The sequence below is a fragment of the Astatotilapia calliptera genome, chromosome 7 (assembly GCF_900246225.1).
Source record: "Astatotilapia calliptera chromosome 7, fAstCal1.2, whole genome shotgun sequence".
Classification (NCBI taxonomy): domain Eukaryota; kingdom Metazoa; phylum Chordata; class Actinopteri; order Cichliformes; family Cichlidae; genus Astatotilapia; species Astatotilapia calliptera.
Genome location: NC_039308.1, coordinates 64,195,134 through 64,211,277, shown reverse-complemented (window position 1 = coordinate 64,211,277; position 16,144 = coordinate 64,195,134). Strand labels below are relative to the sequence as shown.

The 16,144-nt window shown below is 38.8% G+C and overlaps 1 protein-coding gene across 1 annotated transcript; it reads right to left on the bottom strand.

The window, feature by feature from the left end:
* Positions 1-8,970: 8,970 nt before the first annotated feature.
* mapk12a (mitogen-activated protein kinase 12a) lies at positions 8,971-15,740 on the bottom strand. Its single transcript, XM_026176566.1, has 12 exons — positions 15,457-15,740; positions 13,324-13,453; positions 13,160-13,218; positions 12,933-13,044; positions 12,822-12,851; positions 12,638-12,685; positions 12,337-12,451; positions 10,121-10,192; positions 9,922-10,001; positions 9,638-9,716; positions 9,374-9,547; positions 8,971-9,259 (listed from the first exon to the last, which is right to left on the bottom strand). The coding sequence occupies exons 1-12, from the start codon at positions 15,573-15,575 to the stop codon at positions 9,180-9,182; spliced, it is 1,098 nt and encodes a 365-aa protein (XP_026032351.1). The 5' UTR covers positions 15,576-15,740; the 3' UTR covers positions 8,971-9,179.
* Positions 15,741-16,144: the final 404 nt, after the last annotated feature.

The window sequence follows — 16,144 nt, the reverse complement described above, 5'->3', positions numbered from 1 at the left end:
ACAAAATAAATACGGTGCATATGATGCATAATGAGGCACAGAATAAACATACAATACAAATGAAATAAATAAAAGACATAAAACAAGAGAAGAACATTAGCCATAAATGGGTTTTTAGTAAGATTTAGAAAAAGATTGAGAAGGTCCATGATTTCATGTTGTGTACAGCAAATTCTCTTTTGATCAGAAAACATTTCACTTCATTGTTCTTAGCTGACACGGATGGTAAGGTGTGGTCGAATGCTGCTGTAGCCCATCTGCTTCAAGGTTGTGCAATTAAAGATGCTTTCTGCATACCTTTGTTGAGTTACTGTTTCCTTCCTAGCTGGAAGCAGCCTGGCCATTCTCCTTTGACCTCTGACATCAGCAAGGCATTTTAACCCAGATAACTGCAGCTCACTACATATTTTCTCTTTTGGGACGATTCTCTGTAACCCCCAGAGATGGTTATTTGGAAAAATCCAAGTAGAACATCATTTTCTGATGTACTCGGATCAGCCTGTCTTGCACCAACAACTATGACCCATCACATCACCTTTCCTCTCCATTCTCATGCTCAGTCTGAACTTCAGCTGATCATCATGTCTAAATGCCAAAATGCATTGATTTGCTGATGGGCTGAGTGGATCAGATGCTCTAAGGTACTACTGATTTTGTACACTAGGCAGGATTTTCTTGCAGGTTTAAATAAGCAAGCTTATACTTTGTATTAAGCTAAGTTGACCAAGATATAGGACTCAAAATTCACAACAAGGACATGGTCATTTTCTTCTTTGTTAAAATGGATTAAAATCCAACAAGAAATTACAAATATTGAGACAATACCTCTATATTTAACTGAGCTCCTGAGACCTTTACAAACCAACGTTGGGGCATTTGTTTGATACTCAGGAGATAACTTGTTTTTTCAACATCATTACCAGCTTGTAGACACAAAATAGAAAATGTTATGAATGTTCAGGGACTAGTTATTATTTGGTTAGGCAGATATTTGGCTACATACAACCTGACAGTCAGAGACAAAAGAAGGTATTAACATGGCATGCAATCTTGGGAACAGCTAAGTTCACTAAGTGATGTAATAGTTTGTAGAACCACCTTCAACAGCAATGACTTGAAGTAATTGTTTTCTGTAAAACTCTATGACCATGTTAGTCTCACAAATCATTGTGGAGGAATTCTGACCCTTTACGCTGCTGATTCAGTTTGTTGACGTTTGCATTAGCAGTCCATTACATAACAGCACTCTTAGGGTTCAGTCACATCATTTCAGGTGTACTGAGGTCTGGACTTTGAATGTGCCATTGTCACATCTTGATTCTTCTCTTTTTCAGTCATTCTGTTGTAAATTTGATGGCGTGCTTGAGATCACTGTCCAGTTGGATAATTTGGGCCATGCTTTAGCTGTCGGATTGATGGCCTCGTTGTTGACTCACTGACTGCAAGATGCCCAGGTCCTGTGGTTGTAAAACACACCCAAATCATCATACATCCACGACTTGATATTTGGTATTAAGTATTTGTGCTGATATGTTATATTTGTTTTGCCAAACATGGTGCTGTGCATTATGGCCAACAATCTCCACTTTGGCAGTGTCTGTTCAAAGAACATTCTTCCAGAAGTCTTGTGGTTTTTCAAATGCAGCTTTGCAAACCTAAGCCGTGCTGCTATGTTCTTTGTAGAAAGAAAAGGCTTTGTCTTTTCATTCCAGAACCCATTCTTGTTCAATGTTTTTTAAATTTTGCTGTCATGAACTTTAACATTTAACATGCTAGCTGAGGCCTGTACAGCTCTTGGTTATTTTGACTTTTCTCTGAGCATTGCATGGTCTGATCTTTGGACGAGTTTGCTCTGACATTCACTCCTCTGAATGCTCCAGACTGACAAATGGTCAAAACTTTTGCTCTTATTGAGGTGGTCACAGTGCTGATCAGCTTCTCAAGTACACTTGATCAGCAGCATGTGGCTGCTATTTAGCTTCTTTTTATTACTATGGAAACATTAAGGGTGTACTTATTTTTCCACAGTACTGCATAGAGTTGTGTGAAAACTTTGTTTTTCACATGGCTGTATGTTTGCCACATTATCACTGGTCTTCTATGAAGTAACAATGAGGGACTGGGGTCACCCCACATGATTCCTGCTAAACATCCTGTCAATCTATAACGCAGCACATGTGCCACGCACACAACTTCCTCTCTCGTTTGTCTATTGTTGTTATTCATTTTTAAACAGAGGAGATCCACTCCACCTTACTGTAAAACACGGCCACGTCAAGCCCCAAAACTGCAGCCCATGTCAGCAGACAGTCTGACCCTGGAGAGGAAAATTTAGACTTTGCCAATATAATGTGAGCAGCTTATTTTGATCAGTTGTGCCTCTTTTTTTAACCACTGCCACTCCCTTGAGGTCATGTCAGTAAAGTTTGGTTACAAAGCAATTACATGATCAGTGTTGTGTCTTGTATTAATATCCTCAATACTTGTTATACAGTAGGAAAACATGTGGGTATTTATAGAGCAACCAGATACTCCGCATTATGTCATAAGAGCAGAGAGCCAAGTCATAAACATGAATGTAGGAACAGAAAGAAACCAAGGGTAACAAAAAGAAAACAAAGTCATACTGTCTTTTTACTAACTTGCGGTGACTAGATTTAAAAACTATGTCTGGTGTGGTATCTCCTGCCCACGTGGACAGACATGAGGCAGAGAGACTGGGGCTGTAGCCCAGTCCCAGGGCTCTCACCACAGCACTCGCTGGCATCTCCCAGTAAACAGCCATAAAACAGAAAATATCCTCAACACAGATGCTGACATTCCTCACCACTACCATCAGTCCCCCATTTGGAAAAAAGGAGGGTTGTTTTGTTCTCTGCCATACCACCGGTGCATGTGTTTTGGAGAGAGTTTCCTTTATTCAGCATGGACGGGCTTTAGTAAGGAAAAAATGTGAAGTTTTAGCTCTTCCAGTAAGGACGTACAACTGAAAGCAATCATCAGCTCTAAGCGCATCAAGCTGGGCAGATTGAGAAGATTTTGATGGTTAATATAACAAAGTCTAAGGGATTTGACTTCTGTGGTTACATTTTTATCCACTACTGTCAATAACACCCGTTTATTTTTCAACCTTCACATTCATACGAGAGACAAACAATTTGCCTTGTTTATATCAGAGGAAACACAGTATAGAAGCCATCTGGCATTAAAACAAGTACTTACAATATGCCGTGATACTGGGTTTTATATTATGAAATCCACTTATATAAGCTTAAGAAGTAAGAACTTTAAAGCAGCCAACTCTGACTGTTTTTATTTTCTGCCTCTGGATATTTCACATTCCATCAAACACTCACCCTGTCACAGAAGCAGCTCCCTTAAAATCACAGGTCATGTGATATACTGTGACCTCTCACATCTGAGCTTTTATCCAAATTGTTGTCTTGACCCCTAAAGAAGTGATTGTTAAGGTCACTTCTGACTCCTCGTGCACACTTGGCCATAAAATCTATCTGGTTTTACTATCCAAAGTTGACTTCTGTTAAACTTACATAGACGTAGCCCTTATTTTGAATCTTGTAGCATCCTCACCTTCAGGGCATCATAAGCATATAAATACACACACATACAAACGTGAACAAGGATTCTGGTTTTCCTAAGGATATGATAAACTTTATTGATTCCACAAACTGAGCATATGGATCGACAAAAGAGTGGCACACGTTCTGGGAATTCCTGTGGGCCTTTTGATTCCTTTTTTTTCCCACCGTGAAAACTTGTCACCATAGGAATCCATTTGAACAGAATGACTTCAAGCTGCAGCGAGGAAACTACAAACTTTTAACAACTGCCTTTCAAGCCTGCAGGGGGGATGGCAAGAGTTTGATAGTGAAAAGAACAGTGGATTTTAGAGGCGTGCTTAAACTCAGTCTGTTATTTCTAATAAAAGTGAAACATATCGCACGAAAGTGAATGACAAGCACTAAATGAAACAATGTAGCAGATAAGAAAAAGTTTTGAATATAACTTTATTTTCACAATATGATTACAACGTAATACTGTCAGCTGTTGTGTTGCTGTGATTACTGTAAAGTGTAGCACATGTCCTCAGCTGTACAGCTTTGTCACAATTCCTGTGCACACACAGGTACAGGAATGCTGTTATTTTTAGAATTTTAATGTTTACAGACATAATGAATATGGGAATCTTAAGAGCAGCAGCTAAGGCTTATACACAAACTGGGAACCATATTACACATCCACAACAATCAAAGTCTAAAGAAGAAATTACTGAATTATGGCACTTCTAAGTGAATGATTTTACTTTCAACATCGACATTCCCCTTTACAATCTTTACACTTGCTAAAGTAAATCATTGTACTATCCTTGTACTACTGCTGTGCTACCTCTGTTAATTTGAACACCCACATTTACATCATTTAACTGTATTCACAAAGAACAGTAGTTACAATTTACATTCCATTTCCTGTATTTTTTACAGCTGTTTGTTTCAGTGCCTGACTTTCACCTTTTAGAAACTATCATATTATTTATTGTATATAATTGAGAGAGTTGTTAAAGTGAGGCAGCTTAGTTAAGTGCATAGACAGTGTTCACAAAGAGCTTGTTGATAGAAAATCGAATCCAGGAGACAAGCAAAAGCTTCCTAACAGCACCCACTGCAGAAACACTTGTACCTTTAATTACATAAAATCACAACTCCTGTCAATAAGATAGAGATATGTTTACTTGTTACACATATTGCAAGTCTCAAAAGCAAGCTGTGGTCAACACATTGTCCTCTATTTAAAACTACAATGATTCCTCCTACTCAGTGGCTGACTCCCATCAGTCTTAAACGTGACACACCACAGCCCATACGTCAACACATCACATATGGAAACTGAGTTATCCTCGGAGAGAGAATGCAATCTGTTGCAGACGCTCTTAACATTGTGTATATTCCACAGAAGTCTTCAAACAAGCTGTGGATGGCTAATGAATGAGCTAATGTAAACTAAAGTGCCCTTTCCCTCAGGCCCTCTGTATCTCTTGCAGTCTTTTTCTTCATCTCCTCTTCCTTGACTTTCATCCAGAGTGGCCTATCTTTCTTTTCTAATTTCACATCTCTTTACTCTTCCCTTTGTTCCAATCCTTTCCTCTTCCCTATGTCCTTTTTCAACCCACCCACATCCTGGTGGGTTCTTTGAGTTGGAGTATCTCCCCAAAGTATTAACAGTGGTTCCATGTGAGCCTCTGGAATTTCCTTTATACTGTGTGCAGCAGGTCCTGCTCTCCTCCTGAAGGATCCCATGGACTTGTTTGCTTCTGTATACATCTTACAATGATTGGGGCAACATTAATGAAAAGAGAAAGACTGGAGAAGGTCTGAGAGGATGTGGGTGACATAGTTAGACAAAAAAACTCTCATGTCGGCCAATTGTGGGGCTCACCATTATCAGGGTTCAGTGAGCTTGACCTCCACTTATACACACTGGGATGTGGACACACACAGAAACACTGGGATATAAACACAAACGAAATAACACTGAAACTAGAAAGTTCTAAACACAAGTATTAATTTGCTAAAGCAAACAAACAGAAAACATATTAACTTGCAAAGTTTCGGAAATGATTACAGATAACTTCCTCTCCCTTTCAAATTGGGAAAAAATTATTGCATCCACTTCAATATGAGCAAGCTTACTAAAAAAAATCCACCTGTTTCTTGCCAGTAGTTGCAGGGATATGCACTAAATATATTCATACTGTCATACAGAATATTTGAATTTTCACATTGTTCTTGATGCGCTCAGCCATTTATAAGAAAATACATGCATAAGAAAATGTTTTATTGCTTCTCTCTTTATGCCAGTGAATAGCCACAGCCACACAGATCCAAAATGACACATGGAACCAAGAAAATAGCTGCATGGCGAACATCATGTACACAAATACCCTGCTATTTAAAAATAAAATTTCAGTGCTCTCAATGACAAGGACATTCAGCAAGCTGGCAGACTTTCACTTCAGCTCCTGGTAAAACGCCAATCAATTTATCGCTGCTGAGCCCTTGAATCTGTTTATTTTATCTCCAGCAAGGACATGACAACTCAGATTATCTGGAGAATAAACACTGTCACTGATGGTATTCTGTCACTGTGGTTCATTTCAATAAAACCTGATGAACTTGGATGGCTATAAAGAACTGATTTCATTCTTGTGATGACAGTACTGGCTCTTATTTATTAAATCTTTAGCTGTCTGAGTTTCTGCTCCGAGACAAATGATGCAAACTGTAGAATTCCTACGCTCAAAGGAAAAATTTTCACGCAGACAAACTAAAATGAACTCTAGGGATGCATGAACTACAAAGCACCCCAGCAAAGACAATGTTAATCCTCTCACCATGCTGAGATTCATGGTGATGTACCTCCCCCAGACGCATGAAGTAAACAGAGTTATAATTTATGACATTCCCCTTCAAGAAAGGAGAGTGACCTGGGTCAGATCAGTGTTTGGGCATTGCTGTCATTCCACACGTGCTCCCTCTTGAGGCACTGGCACTCTGATGCGAATGAGTGTGTGAGATGTGCATCCAACTGTGCATGCCAGTTGTATCCATCTGTACTGGTGTACACGTATGAACTCTATACACATGCGTCTTTGGAAATATGGTGCTGGAATCCAGCACGCTGAAAATAAGCTACAGGATTAACAAACAAGAGAGGTAATCTATGCATGTGCTGCTGTGTTGGAGAATACTCTCCCCTCTGCTTTCCTGTCTGCAGTGGGAACAGAACTCTGTGACTTCTCTGTGAACTATTCAGCATCACCCCAACCTCATGTGTGAGAACACAACATCCAGGGTTTGGTTTGGAGAAGCTCAGGCCCAGGAAGGAAGCTTGTCCTCTGGAGAGTCACCCTTTGGAGTCAAGGATCTGGAGTTCACTAGCCTGTTAAATTCAACACTATCCAGCAGAAGGTTGAGGAATGAGCAGAATCTAAAGGCAAAGATGAAATCTGCAAGAATGTTAAAACATTTGTTTCTTGAGCTCATCAATCATAGTCAGTACAAAGTTGTTAGTGTTAACTAAAGTACAATAAATCACTGTAATACTACCATGACAACTTATCATTAAAAATAAAATAACAAGTCTGTCCTCCGAGAACAAAAGGCTAAAAACAGTTTGCTCTCATGCTCACTGTGACGATGTTAACATGCTGATGTTTGCCAGATGGACTATTTTGTTTATCAGTGTTGAGCATAATAACATTTACTTATTGCCATTAAACATGGTGTATGTAGGCTGATGGAAATGCCAACAGTTTTCAAGTATTTGTCCAAAAATCAAAGGTTTGACCTGTTGGTAGAGCTAATGGGAAAAAAAGAAAAGAACTTACTCTTTTGTAAAGCTATTTCAGTCTAGACCTACACGGTGGGTCAACCCACGTCACAGTTTTTAGCACAGCCATGTTGTTGCTTGTTTACATGCTGCCCCCTAGTGTTAAATTGTATGTTTGTTAAGGACATGGATATGTTGCTTTTACAAGTATATACCGAACTCGTAACAACAGAAGTGGAGTCCAGCCTTATATTGATTATTTCTTCCATTTTGTTCATTATAAGTTGTTTTCATTGTTTGGCCTAAAAGTGAAGATACTAAGGTTAAACGTAACTTAAGGTTCTGTATATGATGAACCGTTTAAACAGAACATCTGCTCGGAAAACCACCGCAAAAAAAGACAAAAACTGCACAAGTTTCGCTGGAAACATAAAGGTGTGTTTTGCAACCTTTACAAAGTCTAAACAATCAGAAACCTTTGGTTTTGAAATTAAAACGTGAATGTTTGTGCATACCCTGCTGAGGGATTTCACATGAACCACAGTGCACATACACACCCACACGCACACACTTCAAGACAAGTTGCATATAATGCGAAAGTTGCAAGATAGCATATTAACATAAATTACAAGTGTTTGTTAATAATCGTACTTTTAAATACAATACAATTAACTCAACAGCATCCTATTAACAATGGGTTGTTTTTTTTCAAAACTTCTTATTGAATTTCAGTATTTCTATTTCTAAAATACTAAACTTCTTCATTAAAGGTGGGAATACTTAAATTGTACCAGGTGATAGATAGTCATGGACTCAGTAGAACTAATAGAAAAAAATATCTGTACCCCTGAAACTGAAATTGGAACAGTTCTGTGTTGTTTTTACTGTTTTGCTTCAGGTTCTGTGATTCAAGCACAAATCAAAAATAAATGAACAAATGCAACATTAAAATGCCAAGTATCTGCTTTAAGCCACGATGCGTTTGTGAATGGCTTTGCATCAGTAGTGAACGTGATTTTTGGGAGATAGACGTGAATCCTTCCACAGCCAAAGCTCTGGTTGGAGAGACACACAAAATAGATGGACAAGCAAATGGTCACATGTGACCTTTTAGATTAAGGTAAAGTTTTCTGTCAGTACAAGGAATAAAATGATAAAAGAGATACTAAAGGTGGTTGATTTGCCAAAGTCAAGGGTGAATCACAGGTGAATAAATCTTTGAGATGACAGGAAAATCATTTGCACTTCAAAGCTCCACTTCATGGCAATACTCTCAAGGAAGCATGTGGACATGTTTCCTTGTCAGTGTTCAAAGTTTTTCTCTAAGCTGTCCTTGATTTGATAATCCAGCTGAGCTCTATTCCTCTTACTGAATATTAGACTAAAGGCAGGAGGACCCATGACAATTAACAGCTTATAGGGCAGGGCTGTAGCCGAGGAGAGCACCACCGGGGATGACACAAGTGTCGACTGATGTTTATAGGTTAATGGCTTCATTAACTTCTCCACAGATGTTTAATATTCATGCATATCTGTCCAAAGACTTCTGAACCTATAAACTTTGGGTAATATGTACTCACACAGTCCTTTAACGTGTTACTATAAAGCCACTTGATTTGCAGCTGAGACTTTGTATTTTAATGAAACATTTATTATTTTAGAACAAATAAAGTGTCTATTTAACTGTCGTGAAAAATCCCACAGCAGCTTGCACTTATGAGAACAGGGCCAGTTTACATTCATTAAGTTGAGTTTTCATAGTTGAGATTGTCATAAAAAAAAAACGTGTTTGTTTGTTCTGGTTCCAGGTTGCAGTGTCAGCTCTGTGCATGTTACAGTGAGGTTTCCTTGGAGGGGTCCTTGGCTTCCAGCACAACAGGCTTGAAAGACAAGATCTCTGTGAAGGTGTGACCTAAAGAAAGCAGCACAGCAGGATATTAAACAAAAGCACGTAGCTCACACTTTCCACCTCCTTTTGCCTCTGTCCATCTGAAATTGCAACCTCAATACGCCCCTTCATTCTTACGTTTCCACTGGTCCAAAGTCAGCTCTGCATTGTCTAGTGAGTGATCATATGGCTGTGCTTCCGTCTCCTCGTCTGGGTCTCTAAACTCAGTGAAGTAAGGCAGCGTGAGAGCTTCTGCAGCAGTTACCCGTTTTTCTGGATCTAGCAATAACATTCGCTCCAGCACTGACACGGCTGAGTGAGAATGATGACAACAGAAAATCCATTTGGAGTTTGTTTACCAAAATGAAAACACATCAAATTAAAGGCCTGAGTATGTAATACCTTGTGGATTACTTGTGGAAAACACCTTCTGAAAGTCTTTCTTTTCCACTTTTCCAAGGCTTTTGAGGTAGGATTTTGCCTAAGAAGAGACAGAGAGGACAACGAATAGGCATAAAATATGATAAATCCATATTAGGTATGTGTTTATTAACTTAATACTGTACCACTAAAGTCCAACAAAGCACTCAAATCTGCCTCCAGTTCCTAAAATGTCATTGTTTCAAGCACAACTAAGCACCACAACAATCTTTAGGACCACAAAGTTACACATTTTTGGAACTCACATCCTCAGAGTCTAGTTTTGATATAAATTCCTGTGATGGTGTTCCTATGAGCTTCATGATCTCAGTCAGCTGATCTAGGTCTGAAGAAGAGGTGTTAAGGCTCAAATAAGAATAAAAAGGTACAATAAAAAAGATATTAGGTTAGACAAAAGCAACATGTTTGTTTTATAACTTGTGAGTCAACAAGGTGAAAGGATACGGTCACTGCCTTTAAAAAGAGGTTTTCCTTGCAGCATCTCTGCCATGATGCAGCCCACTGACCAAATGTCCACTGAGAAAGAAGAAATAAAAAGCAGAGTTGAGAAAACACCAAACATTTAGTAATCCATTCTAAAACAAAGTGTTACAACAGCCCCACCTAGTGGATAATAACTAAGACAACACCGGGCTTAACAGTACTGACATCTTCTTTTTGTACAATAACTTTAGCATATTTTAATTCATTCTTCTCAATTTAATTTAATTTTATTTATTGTGTGAATTCACAACAACAGTCACCTCAAGACACTTTAAATTTTAAGATAAAGATGCTACAACATTAGAGGGAAAACCACCACAATCAGACGATCCCCTGAGAGATAGCACTTAGCAACAGTGGGACAGACATCTGCTGTGCCGTTTAGGATGAGGGGAAAATCGTCCAAGTTACAGGCCCCTCAAAGACATAGATTAATATCAGACACTGTTTAAGTGCCTTATTTTCCAGCATTTTTATTCCCTAATAACTTAAGTAGTAAATAAAAATAAATTCTTCAGGACTGGACACATTTAAACTCTGTGACAAAACAGCAAAAACATTCCAAACTAAAAAAAAAACCCCTACAAATTAAAGCCAAAATGTTTCTTTTGTTCACTAAGATTTATTCTATAACCAGCTGAGAATCAATTATCACAGGATATATCACATTTTTGCAAATTGTAATGTGTAGATGCTAACTTGGATGTTTAGTCTATTTTCTGATAATTAACCACAGAAAACTTAAATAGGTCTACTTTCTGTAAACATTCATGGCTTATGTCGTAATATGAAAGTACTTGTACTCTTTTTGGATCCTTCTGTGTTTGTTTGAGAACCCCAACATCTATTTCTCAAATATATCACTATATCCACCTGCTGTCATAGACAGCAGTCACAAAGGGACCAGTGTTAACTGCTAATACTGCTCATGTTGTCACAGTTATATTGCCATTCTTGGCGACTGTCTCGACAACTTGAACATTTTCAGCTGGGCCTCATGAACTGGAGAATAGCTCTCATTTCTGCAGGACTGTCTTACTGGATCCTAAAACTTGCCCTTTTTTTTTTGCTATGAACATCATTGGGTCAAACACTGAAAGCGTCGCCGTAGGGTCAGGATGTGATTGCTGTTGTAAACGTTAGTTATAAACCGGGTCTGGCTGCAAGTTTTTAATCATTGCTCCAAGTCTGTCACATAAACCTTTTCGACAGCAGGTCTTGTGACACGTGTCATTTGTGAAAGTAACAGATCACAAAGCTTGCTGAGATGTTGACTCTTTATATTATATTCCCATCTGGACTAAGCTTTACACTCTCATGATGATCAGACAGAAAAGTCCTTTTTTCACAAGATTGTGATGTATGGACACTGGGCATGTTGCTTATGACCAATCGCAGATAGTTGCACAGTTGCAAAACACACATTTTAGAATATTGCATACATGAATAGTGCTTATTTGGTCAGTTTAATTTCCCTAAAAAGTATATAAAATAAAAAATTGGTAAGTATGAAAAAAAGATTACATTAAAAAAATATTTTGAGACAGAAGATGAGCCTGGCATCAGAATGGAGGCATAAAGGAGACCTTAACTTGATTTGACCACCCTCCTATCCCATTTGGTCCCTGAAAATTACCCAAAATTGGCTTTGTGAAGTTTCATCTAACGAATTAGCAGAAAACAGATCAAACATTTAGGGTACAAAGACTCGGTGTTCTCTATGTCCTGCCAATTGAATTGTTGCACTTTTTCCTTTGAACATTTAATGGGACTATCTTCTGTCAGGGAGTTAAAAGAGCTCAAAAAGTACTGGAAAAATAAGAGAACATAAAAAGCCCCACATTTCAACACACCCCACGTACTCTGAAAAGAGGGGATTCATTGATTTTTAATGGAATGACCCAGCAGCAAAAATCCCACACTTTAAGGTTAATTTAAAATTAAAGCTAGACAAACACTTTGCCATGTTTTCCCTAAAGCTAATATTCTCCACCTACAAGCATCGGGCACTGTTCAAAGGAACATCTAGGAAATGGAGTTAAGCACACAGTGAGTAGAACAACCACTTTGTGCTGTTAATGATTTGGTGCTAATGGGGAGCGCTGAACTTGACACACAGATAGAAAGATCACAGTAAGAGTACTTTTTTTTTCACCCCTGAATGAGCTCTACATTACCCGTCTGAGTGTAGTGCATCCAGTTCAGGATCACCTCTGGGGCTCTGTACCAGCGAGTTACTACGTACCCCGTCATCTCACTGTCTGCCTGCCTGGCTAAGCCAAAGTCCAAGATCTGCAACAAACATTAAAGTAAAATTAAAGTCTTAGCAGGGACTTAATATAAAAACATACAAACGTCAATGAAATTCTGTCTCGTGCAGTTATCAGTGTTATTACAGAACTCCGTTTTGACAGTGCACGCAAATAAAACAAAAACTGAGACATGATTGTTTTTTTATCAGGGTGTGTTCGTGTGTACCTTGAGCTCGCAGTCTTGGTTGATAGCGAGATTTCCTGGTTTGAGGTCCTGCAAATGTTGACATGAAAAGACAAGCAACGCCGCACCATAGTAGGAAGAGAAACACCAACAACCATTTATCTTAATACTTTTCACATATTTCACATATATGTTTGATGAAAAATACATATTAAAGAGAGCCTACCCTGTGAATGATACCAGCAGAATGGATATACTGTAATAAAGGAATGCAGCGAGCTGAATATTTTAACATAGTAATAATGGATTGGCAGCTGATCAAAGCAGAGCTCCTTACCTTGAGCCCTTTAAGCATCTGGTAAACCAAATATTGAATTTTTTCTTCTGAGAGCTTCTGCATCTTCATCAGCTTCCCCAGATCTGTTCCCATGAAGGGCATCACCAGATAACTTGGAAAATAACAAAAAATCATATTTAAAACTTTACAAATGTCCTTGAGGATTTGCAGAGAACACAGTTTTAATATCTCCATGCTTCTGTCAGAGTGGCAGAAAAGGTACTTACAAATCACGAAATCTGTCCAGAGAGAGGTCAGCTGTAAACACATCTAACAGGCCAATCACCTGCATCAGGAGGAAATGACATCAAATCAACGTTTCATATGAGGCATGTGTCTATAAAGACATTAGTTTGCTCATTTTAACAAGTTTGGACTTTTTTATGCTCACATTTTCATGTTTCATGTGTTTGAGGAGCCTCAGCTCCCTGTAGGCCCGTTTTGCAAAGATGTCAGACTGGAACGGTCTGTAGAGCTTCTTGATTGCCACCTTTGCTCCTGTTCTTGAGTCTCCTGCAGAGCTGAAGGAGATATGAACACAATATTGTGCAAACGTTTCGAGACAACTTGCATTTTTTAAATATTTTGCTAGGAAAATTAGAAACAGATGATTTATTGAAATGTACAAACATAAATGAAAATATGTGAATTTGTGAAATTCTAACAAACATAAAAGTCAATATTTTGTATGACAGCTTTTATTCTTCAACACAGCCTAAAGTTTCTTAGGCAAGCTTTTCTTTTCATTTCTTTAAGCTTTCTTTAAGCTTAATAGTTCTGCTTCTTCAAGGACATTCAAAGCTCTTCTTTGTTGGGTATACTTTTACTACATTAGCAGTGTTTTTAGAATCACTGACATGCTGAAAAATGAAGCCACTGGCAATCCGATGCTTTCCAGGTGCTTTTCCATGGTGGATCAAAATCATTTTTGCATTCATAATTCCATCAGTTTTGACATGAATAGAACCTCAAACCATGACCTAGTATCCACTGTGTTTTACAGTTGGCTGTAGACACTCACTGTTGTATTTGTCTTTTAACCTCCTTCTTATATATCGAGGATTTAAACCAAAACTTTAAACATTCTTATTCATCGCTCCGCAGGACCTGTTACCACTGATTTTCAGTGTAGTTTGACATACCTTGGCCTTTCTCCCTGTTTTCATTCCTCATGACTTCCTGACAGCCATCCTTTCACTGAGACCATTTCTGATGAGGCTTCAGCAAGTAGTAAATGGACTAACTGAAGTGCCAGATGCATCTCTCGAGTCTTGTGTCAGGGGTTTGCTGGATTTTTTCAAGTTTCTTAAGGGCATGACTTTCAGATACTGCTCATGTGTTATAGACAGTTTTTTAAGCTGGCCACTTATTCTTTTCCAGTTAAAGCACACACTGTTCACCAAACCAACATGGGCCAAGTTTCTACCTAATAGCTTTTTGGGAATTTCCTTGTTGGTGCAAAAATATTATTTCATTCTTGTTATATTTGGGATTTTATTTAGATTCAGCTAAATAGAAACAGAAATAGAAACAAATTATTTGTTGTTGTTTTTTTTTTGATGGGCCACTAGTATCGAAGCACCTAAAGATAGTGTCTAAAACCAGTTCTTTGTTAAGTTGTTTGTTACACAACAGTGGTTAATCACTCAACATTGGTGCCTCCTTTTATGCTTGAATGATTCATAGGTCAACATTCCTCTGAAAATGGTCAGATTCAAGTTATAGACTTGCAATTAGTGAAAAAGAAGCCAATTAATTTTGATAGACTTTCGGAAAGCCTGGATAACTGATGCCAGAGAGCATTTAAAAATATTAAAGAAAGTCTGGTTTCTTGGAAGCAAAGATATCAAGATATCTGCACAGCACTATACATATGCGATGGCGAGAGACAAATTTTAAAAATAGCCCTTTATTATTTCCTGTATGAGGAAATCTAGGCAAGGAACATTCCTGGTTAGGCTGTGTAACTGAAAAGTTGTTTCCTTATCTTCGGTTGAGGAATTGTGTTTTTTAGTCCAAATCTGTGTTTACAGGCAAACACCTACTTGCTCTGACGTGGCTCGGCAGTGATCTCTGGCTGGAACGGAGTTGTTCATGTGTTATTAAGTTGTATTCAGTCGGTCAGTGTCCGCCCAAGACGTTAATCATTGATAACAAAGGGTCCGCATGCTGCGAGACGCACAAAGGTGCCTGAAAAGCCGCTTTTTACTATCGTGCTTTTATTAAACTTGGCTCAGCTTTGCCATTTCACACGCAAATGTGCTGCTCATAATTAAGCTCTGTTGCTGTCAGGGTGATTGTGTAGAACGCAAGTAGTGTTGCTGCAAGTGTCTCCATCATATCAGGAAGTGAAGCAGCATGTGTTCAGCGGACCGTAGATACTTTTTCTTTTGTTTGACTGTGGCACAGTGCAGCCGTCTGTAGGGCACCATCTGTTCCGTCGCTCTCTTTGTTTCACCGCTCCACATCAAGCAGCAGTGCTGTCGGCTAATAGTTTCTTCCAATTTCTTAAGGTTTCACTTACCATACCGTCCCGTACGCTCCGGTCCCCACCTGCTTCAGATCCCGGTACCGCTCCGGTACTTCCCATGATGTTTTGTTAATTTCCAGGCGGTGATAGCCCGGTCTGATTCGCGTATTCATCTTATCTATTATAAACTCGATAGGCAGTACAGCACAAGCCCCTTTTTAAACTTGTTTAGGCTCTTCCGGCGTTACGATCTCATTGTCCCAGATCCCACCTATGCGCTCACCCGCGATCATTGCGCAGCTGTACTCAGGGCGCACCCTGAGGTCGCTAAAAGCCACTCCCGAGTCCTGCTGTAGTAGGCCTACAATTAAAGGTGAAGAAGAGAAGGCAACGTGAGAGAAACGAGCACCATAGCGCTTTAAGTGCGTAAAACCTGTTTAGCAACCTAAGGATATGATTTCATTTTATAAATACACAAACGAGTGACAAATTAAAGAAGAAACTACAACCTTGACTGAAAACTAAATAAAAAAATGTTCAGAGTAAACATCTTCATGATGAGGTATTTCTGTTCAAATAGGGGTAGACAATGCTTTAACTGACAGGACAGATGGAGTCACTCGTTGGTTTAACGAGTAAGAAATTGGCGTGAAACGTGCCTTGGCTTTCGCAATCCGGTTGTCTTTGTAACTTGCGTGTTTGCGACACCGTAGTCTACATTCAATTGTGCTATTTAGGAGGA